The sequence below is a fragment of the Drosophila takahashii genome, chromosome 3L (genome assembly GCF_030179915.1).
Source record: "Drosophila takahashii strain IR98-3 E-12201 chromosome 3L, DtakHiC1v2, whole genome shotgun sequence".
In the NCBI taxonomy this organism is placed as follows: Eukaryota; Metazoa; Arthropoda; class Insecta; order Diptera; family Drosophilidae; genus Drosophila; species Drosophila takahashii.
In genome coordinates, this window is record NC_091680.1 from 22,114,308 (window position 1) to 22,122,550 (window position 8,243).

The 8,243-nt window shown below is 43.6% G+C and overlaps 2 protein-coding genes across 2 annotated transcripts; one reads left to right on the forward strand and one right to left on the reverse strand.

Moving 5' to 3' along the window:
* The first annotated feature begins 744 nt into the window (after positions 1–744).
* tw (Protein O-mannosyl-transferase 2) lies at positions 745–4,330 on the forward strand. The gene is made up of 10 exons (XM_017155857.3): positions 745–997; positions 1,065–1,148; positions 1,208–1,292; positions 1,356–1,460; positions 1,525–1,633; positions 2,156–2,937; positions 2,996–3,236; positions 3,309–3,457; positions 3,513–3,948; positions 4,114–4,330. Exons 1-10 carry the CDS (start codon positions 888–890, stop codon positions 4,305–4,307), a joined length of 2,295 nt encoding a protein of 764 aa, XP_017011346.2. The 5' UTR covers positions 745–887; the 3' UTR covers positions 4,308–4,330.
* Positions 4,331–4,459: 129 nt separating this feature from the next.
* Positions 4,460–7,121, reverse strand: LOC108067036 (uncharacterized). The gene is made up of 3 exons (XM_017155858.3): positions 6,478–7,121; positions 5,131–5,442; positions 4,460–5,061 (listed from the first exon to the last, which is right to left on the reverse strand). The coding sequence occupies exons 1-3, from the start codon at positions 7,018–7,020 to the stop codon at positions 4,651–4,653; spliced, it is 1,266 nt and encodes a 421-aa protein (XP_017011347.2). The 5' UTR covers positions 7,021–7,121; the 3' UTR covers positions 4,460–4,650.
* Between the last annotated feature and the right edge of the window lie 1,122 nt (positions 7,122–8,243).

The following is an 8,243-nucleotide window of genomic DNA, read 5'->3' on the forward strand; positions in this document are numbered from 1 at the left end:
TTTAATTAACACAAAAAAGAGTTTACCGGAACTAAATTCAGCACACTGTCTATAAATAAAATAAAAGGTTTTGGAGAGCTAGTCGATCAGTAAATGACTAGGTTAAATCAAATTTTAATAATTTTGTTAGGTTGTTACGTAGTTAGTGAGTTCATTTAAACTCCTTTCTTCCTACAACCTCAAGCATTTTAAGTATAGAATTTAGGTACCCACTAATACAGGGTATAACCATTGCCATGGATGTATCCCTGATTGTGGGCGTGGTCACGAGGAAGACACGCGGAGGAGCCGGCGAGGTGAAGGTGTTCGTGCTGCCGAGATTGACAGTTTGCGAAATGGGTTGAGTAATTCATATGATGAAATAGTACACGCATATAAAGTAAGCTGTTTTTATTATTCCTTGAGTGATAGTTTCACAAATATGTATTTAAAGTACAATCGCACTCAATAGTCCTTATAAAGACGCTCTATCATTTTTAGTTTCCAAAATTGGTTTTGGCCAAAAAAAAAGTAATCAAATACTCCATAATGGCACTCACTTATTAATTTTTGAACATGTAAAATTGCATACTTTAAAGGTGATTTGAAATGCTTTAGTACCAGCCGTGTCCGCCAGTTGCGCTTAATTAAAGATTCTACATGTAGAGACAAGTCTTAACCGAGATTTATCGATAACCCGCGTAAAGCGGCTCTCTGAAGCGCTGAGCCCGATTTGTTTGGCCAAAGCACAGTTAAAGCCATGTCTCAGACCGGTTTTGGCCAAGAAAGAAGAAGTATCGGGTGCCGAAAGAGAAAGCATTCTCCGGAGATCAGTTGGCTTGTTTTTGTTGACGTGTGCAGCACGCTTTGAAATGCACAATTTATAATTGTTTAAAACCATAATAAATATGGCAGCAAGTGTTGTTAAAACTCCCAAGTGCACGAGAAGAGGGTCTGCCAAAGAACTGGCTCAAAACGCAGCGAGTGCAGGGCTAAAATCCAGTAATGAGGCCAAGTGGTAGGTGTAACAAGTGCAAAACAAAAGAACAACAATAAAATTCTGAAAATACCTACAAAACAAACAGGAACTGGTTTCTCCTTCTGGCCACCGTCTTCCTGGTGACCTTTGCCACCCGCTTCTACAAGGTCACAGAGCCCGATCACATATGGTAAGTGACCCACATTTGCAAGTGGATGACCGGACTTCAAATTTCTATCTCTCTTTCAGTTGGGATGAGACGCACTTCGGCAAGATGGGCAGTTGGTACATCAACAGAACATTCTTTTTCGATGTTCATCCACCACTGGGAAAGGTATAGTTTTAAGAAAAGTACTTTACTATATCAGAAAAACTATTTCCATTTCCCTCCTAATAGATGCTCATTGGACTCTCCGGCTATTTGACGGGCTACAATGGAACATTTCCATTTGAGAAACCAGGTGACAAGTACAACGAAACCCGTTACCAGGGCATGAGATACGTGAGTATTTGCAGATCCGAGGAATTGATTAAACTTTTTATAAAAATGTTTCCTGCATCCCCAGTTCTGCACCGCCTTGGGAGCTTTGATCATGCCCATGGGATTTGATACTGTCTACGATCTGACGCGATCCCACGAAGCTGCGTTGCTTTCGGCTGCTTATCTTGTTTTTGGTAAGTGAATGCAGTCGAAATTCCCAAAGAAAATATCTCTATCAAGTTAATGTAAATAGGTATTTTAAAGTAATACAAAACAGGGAATGATTTTATTTTTCTAAGTCAGGGGTGCTCAGTCCTATGGCACACGAGCACAATTGTTTTTGTAATAGCACTAAGCATACGGCAGTGCACTCGCAATGCTTGCCTATGCACGCCCCGAGTCCTCTTTGTGTCGCTGTCCGCAATAGATAAGAGCGAGCCAAGCCAACAACAAATTTCATTGAACTTTTTTTTTCTCCTCAACTCACAGTGCAAAGTGTTGTTGTCTTTTTCATGATTGTGTGTGAGTCGTTACTTGCGTTCGTGTGATTTTCTTTTAATTGTGTTGGTAAGGGCACTGCCGTAAGGCAATTTTGAGCACCCTGTTCTAAGTGATAAAAAAAATCAAAATTTGTATGCCTCAAGCCGGAATATTATGATTTAAAACAAAATTTTTAATCTTAGTTAATATTTTACTTCCTTTGTTATTTATACTAGATGTGGGTCTCCTGACACTGAACCAGTACATCCTGCTGGACCCTATTCTGCTGTTCTTCATGATGGCCTCCGTCTGGGGCATGGTGAAGATCTCGAAGACGACAGCCTCCGGGGGATCCTATAGCCTGCGCTGGTGGTTCTGGCTCTTCCTCACCGGCACCATGTTGTCCTGTACGATTAGCGTCAAGTTTGTGGGTCTGTTTGTGGTGCTTCTGGTGGGTCTGCACACCGCCACCGAACTGTGGCTCATCCTTGGCGATCTGAGACAGCCCATTGTGGAGACCGTAAAGCAGGTGGCCTGCCGGGCCATCACCCTGATTGTCTGGCCCATCCTCCTCTACATCCTGTTCTTCTACATCCACCTGAGTGTCCTTAACCGCAGTGGCAATGGCGATGGGTTCTACAGCTCGGCCTTTCAGTCGAGGCTGATCGGTAACTCGCTATACAATGCCAGCATGCCCAGGGACGTGGCCTACGGATCGGTGGTGACCATCAAGAACCACAAGACCGGCGGAGGCTACCTGCACTCGCATCATCACCTGTATCCCAAGGAAGCGGGCGCCAGGCAGCAGCAGATCACCACGTACACCCACAAGGACGAGAACAACAAGTGGCTGATCAAGCCGCACAACAAGCAGCGCTTGCCCAAGGACAAGCTGCAGATCCTTCGCCATGGCGACATCGTTCGCCTGGAGCACGTGGCGACCAGAAGGAATCTGCACTCTCACAGCGAACCGGCGCCCATGACCAAGAAGCATCTGCAGGTCACGGGTTATGGTGAGGTGGGTATAGTCCATAGATTGAGGAATTCTTTAATGATAAATCTCCAATCTCTTTCAGTTGGGCGTGGGCGATGCCAACGACGCCTGGCGGGTGATGATTGTGGGCGGCAAGGTCAACGAAACGGTGCACACGGTGACCTCCCGGCTCAAGTTGATCCACCTGCTGCAGAACTGCGCCCTGACCTCCAGTGGAAAGCAGTTGCCCAAGTGGGGATTCGAGCAGCAGGAGGTGTCCTGCAATCTCAACTTGCGCGACAAGAACTCCCAGTGGAATGTCGAGGACAACGAGCACAAGTTGTGTGAGTATTAGGGAAAAACTTTGGTAGTATTATTTCCAGGTGTTACTTTCAATTGGTTTTGTATCCCAACAGTACCCAGTGTGAGCTTCAGCGTGTATGCTCCTGGATTCTTTGCCCGCTTCCTGGAATCCCATGCCGTAATGCTGCAGGGAAACGCAGGACTGAAGCCCAAGGAGGGCGAGATTACTAGCAGACCTTGGCAATGGCCCATCAACTACAGGGTGGGTCGAATAGTATTAGCTAAACTTATATAGTTACCAAGTAATCTTTTTTCAGGGTCAATTCTTCTCTGGCAGCGCTTACCGCATCTATTTACTGGGAAACCCCCTGATTTGGTGGAGTAACCTGGTTTTCCTGGCCCTTTTTGTGGTTGTTTTCCTGTGCAATGCAGTCGTGCAGCAACGAAGAGCTGGCTTTTCCCGTTTACAGGCCGAAAGTCGGGCTGAAATCGAATCAGAAGCTGTCGCTCGGGGCGAGGAGAGTGAGCCCTCGACCACGGAGATCTGCAGTTGCTGCCTTTCGCCCGAGGAGAAAGCCCTGAAGGTGATTCCCAGTGAGTCGAGTGAGCTACCCACGCCGGAAATGTCCTTGCGGGCGGCTGCCTGGCTCTTTGTGGGCTGGGTTCTGCACTATCTGCCCTTCTGGGCGATGGGCAGGGTGCTCTACTTCCACCACTACTTCCCGGCCTTGATCTTCAACTCTTTGCTAACGGGTAAGTGCGGACCTAGTTTTAGGATAGTGGGATAGTATAGGTAATTCGTATTATAATTCTTGCCTAAAACAATGCTGTTCGATGTATAAAATTCATACCTTTTTAATCAAACCGCTTTTCAATATTCCTGTTAAAAAATTCCTAACATTGTCCTTCTTCCAATAGGCATAATGTTCAACTACCTTATGAGGTTTCTGCCCAAGTGGATCCAGCACGTTATCCTGGGAGTGGTTCTCTCGATCCTGGTCTTCAGCTTTGCTGCATTCTCGCCACTGGCTTATGGAATGAGTGGTCCTCTAGCCAACGAACCAAACTCCACGATGCATAGTCTGAAGTGGCTTTCCACCTGGGAGTTTTAGTTAATATAATATTTTATTTATTTTAAAAATGCATGTAAAATAACATTTGATTTTAAGTTATTATTTTATATTCAGAAGATATTAAATAAAATGTAATTTATTTTTAAATTGTATTAACATCTTAGCTTCAAGACTATTCAATCCAGGGAAACGTGAAAATAAAAACCCCAAATAGGCAAGGTTTTTTTTAAAACTTATGAGTAGATATTATTCTTAATGTACAGAATTCGCTTAACTCTACGTACTGCTTACAAACAAAAACAAAAAAGTCATTGGTAAAACTAGCAAAAGAAGCGATTAGCCTAATGATCGACAGATTTGGTGATCTGTGATCTGAAACATATTAATCGAATATGCCCAGGTCATCGAAGCGGCGCAGGGCGTATCGCAGGGTGTCCGTGGTGCGGGGATTGGAGGTGAACATCAGCTCGACTTTCTTCTTGGCAAAGTCCTCGTTCGTCAGCGCCTCGATGCTGATGTCGTACGAGTCCTCCTTCTTCATGGTCACCATGGGCAGGAAGGCGTACGACGAGAAGAACCCGTACAGCTCCCTGGCCCGGATCTCCTTCTGGATGTCCGTGTAGCTAGGCACGAACGCCGAGTGCATCCGCTCCAAGCTGTCCCGCAGGGATTCGTAGTACGTCTGGATGAGGAACTCTCGCCGGTGGATCAGCACGTCCAGCTGGACGCTGCTGTTCAGGAAGAAGTTGATGTCGCAGCCCGGGCTGCCGAAGAAGCTGTTCTGGAAGTCCACCTAAAGTAGTCGATCGAGCAGAATTATTTCCAATCTCCAACTTAAGAAATGGCATTCCAGAACACTTACGAATATGGCATCGATGGGTTTTGTGGGCTGCTCGTCGTCGTATTTGTACATGAAGTTGTTCACCCACAGGTCGCCGTGGTTCAGTACAGTGATCTCTCCGGGCAGCGTCCGTCCGGTGGTCACCAGGTTCTCCTTGATGTTGTCGCAGTGATGGTGCAGCTTCTCGGCCAGCAACTCGTAGCCGGGCCACTTGGCAACCATGTCGGCCAAAGTTCGGCACTGGAGGGTCATAAAGTTGATGAACCGCTCGTTGGTGCGGATGTAGTTCTCGTCCAGCATTCCGGTGGTAAAGTGTTCCCGCACGCTCGGCTCCTGCAAGAGATTCCAAGTCAATAAAATAAATATGAAATCAAAAAATCAAGCAAATTTCGTCCCACCTTAACCCATTTCTGATTTTGATTTGATATTTGCTTTTGGATGGCGAGGAGAGAGTGAAAAGTATATGGTTATAAAATGTAGCTTAATTTATTTAGATTTAACCTACATATGTTAGCCTCTAATCGCAGATAAAAGTAAAAGTAATATAAAATCTTTATTGTAAATTTCAATATAAGGATCTATTTTTTTTATAAATACTTTCTTCATTAGATTTTAATCGTCAAGCACTTTATTCACGTTTGACGTAGGCACTTGATCAGCAAAAATCCCATTCATGATAGGGAAAATCATTGCTGTGATTATAAGACGTCAATCAATCTAATACCTATGTTGTAATAAGCATGAATAGGTTTATAGTGAAATGGAAATCACCATATATTTCTAAAATACATTGTGATACATGTTTATTTAATAACCTTAACTATTTAAAAAAGAATGTAATCTCCTTTGGTAAACTGCTTTTTAAAACTTGTTTTGATTTTGTAATTTTGCACTTTTTGGTTTCGATAGATGGAATATAGACTGGAATATAATTTAAAAATGTCGACTTAATTTTGTATTTTAATTATATTGAACTTTGGAACTTTCATTATATATTATGGTTTTTTAATGTTTTGGAAAAAAACGATTTTGCAATCATGTGAGTAGATCGTTCACACTGTTATTCCAGAAAAATCCACTTAATATTTACGATTTTTCATTTAATACCTGACCTTTGCTTTTAATAATTCCAGTTCAGCTTAATCTTTTCCATTAGCTAATAAACTAAACCATAAAATATTTAATCCAGATTTTTATCCAAATTATCGAGTTTACTTGAAATTGGTATTGTTTAGATATAAGAAATCAAATATTTTTAGATTTAGGTGTTTGATTCTAAACTAGTCCGACCCTTCTTGTTTTGAAACTTTCTTGACATATCATCCTAGAAACTCACTGAAAGTATACTAGCACTCCGGGATCACTCACCTTCTCGGCCAGCACCATTGAGCTGGCGTGAAACTTGCCCAGTTTCTTGAGGATAACGACGCAGTGCTCCTCGTTTAGGCCTCTCTGCCTGCTGGCCAACTTGTAGCCGTACTGGGTGAGATCGTCGAAGACGATCGTCTGGATGGGCTCGCGGGTTGTGTACAGGCACTTGGCACCAAACTTCGACCCGTCGCCGATCAAGATCTCCAGTTTGCCGAGGACGTCGAAGTAGAAGATCTTCTCGCGCAGATAGACGGCAAGTTCCTCGAGGAACTGGGTGGCTGGTGTAATCGCTATGCTCTTGACAATCATGGCCAGCTCCTCGTCCAGCTGCCTCTTGCTGCTGCGATAGAGCGCCTTGGCCCTATAGATCTTGCTGCAGTAGTTCTCACCGCCTCCGCCACTCGACTCGGCGAAGATGATCTTCTTGATGTCCACCCGCATGTCCCGCAGTCCGTCCTCCAAGGCCGCCTTGAAGAAGTCCTCGTTGAGGTACTTGGGCGGCTCCTGGCCCAGTCCGTTCTGCTTGTCGTCCAGCTTCATGCTGTCCTTTCTGGTGCTGCACCGGTCGACTGGAACTACGTACTCTGGGTGGGATCTCTGGTGGAGAGGCACCTGCTGCGGCGGATTCTTCGACTGGGAAACTGTGGCACCGCCGGCCCACTTATATATATGGAGCCCTTATCAGTAACAGGTGCTGCCCGCGTCGCAGTCGATACTTGTCGCCTCACCTTATCTCTATCGATCTATAGTATAGATCGGGTGCTTCATAGATGCGATTCCAATGGGGGTGGCGGTGGGATTAGTCACTAGTTTACTGCCGTACTTAAAGTAAACCCAAAACCAAGTTTAAACAACAAGTTAAATCTTGTTGTGGGACAAGCACAAAAATAACTTTATTTGACATTTTGTTATGTTATAATAATATTCCCGAAGTAAGGGATATCTTCTAAAGCACTTATCTTACTCTTAATAATATATAACAAAACCTAACATAAGTAAAATCGCGATTGGAACCAGTAAATCTTATTATGGCATTTTAAAATTCTCTAACAATAGCTCTGGCTAATAAACCCCTTTTTGAAAAGCAGCCTCTGGTCTTTCCAACCGACTAGATCCAATTCCAATCCGATCTTCTCTCGATTCTCAATTTTCGAATGTGTGTAGCATCCGTATCACCTAAGCGAGCGACGTGGTCGTTATACCCTGAGAAAATTTGTATACTAAATATAATATATGGTGGACGTACACCTACATCTTTGCACCTAAATATACCTATAAAACACATTCAATGCGGCTTCGATTAAACATATTTCTGTTTTTGGCTACCAAATCTGAGTGCAGTGCCTGTCGTCCGAAAACGTAGTATATATTCCAAAGAAATCGAATCTTGACCTCGAGAGAGTAGTGGGTGTGTGAAATTGAGACAGTTGATCGGGGCACCTGTCGTAGAACATTCACGGAATACTAAAAACTTTGAGATTACGGCGCTCAGCACGTGGTTGAATATAAATCGAATCGGGGTGTGCTAATCGTTTGTAGTTGCAACTAATTACCAGATGCGGGATTATCATTGTAGCGCCGGTCAACCAAAAGAGAGCTATAGTTTTTTGTTGTATATCATATTAGCAAGCTACCATAATCAGATGCCTGGAAGTAAGTCTAGACACCTCAACAATAAAATATACTATATAAAAAAACGCATTCCAAAGGGAAGTTATCAGAAAATCTGTACAAAATATAACAGATTGCGGAATTATAACCAA

Coding starts and splice junctions, on each gene's coding strand:
- tw (XM_017155857.3), top strand. CDS start 888: ATGGCAGCAAGTGTTGTTAAAACTCCCAAGTGCACGAGAAGAGGGTCT. Junction 1,149..1,207: donor ACAGAGCCCGATCACATATG/GTAAGTGACCCA, acceptor TCTCTCTTTCAG/TTGGGATGAGACGCACTTCG. Junction 1,461..1,524: donor GTTACCAGGGCATGAGATAC/GTGAGTATTTGC, acceptor CTGCATCCCCAG/TTCTGCACCGCCTTGGGAGC.
- LOC108067036 (XM_017155858.3), bottom strand. CDS start 7,020: ATGAAGCTGGACGACAAGCAGAACGGACTGGGCCAGGAGCCGCCCAAG. Junction 5,443..6,477: donor CAATGGTGCTGGCCGAGAAG/GTGAGTGATCCC, acceptor AATCTCTTGCAG/GAGCCGAGCGTGCGGGAACA. Junction 5,062..5,130: donor AACCCATCGATGCCATATTC/GTAAGTGTTCTG, acceptor CGACTACTTTAG/GTGGACTTCCAGAACAGCTT.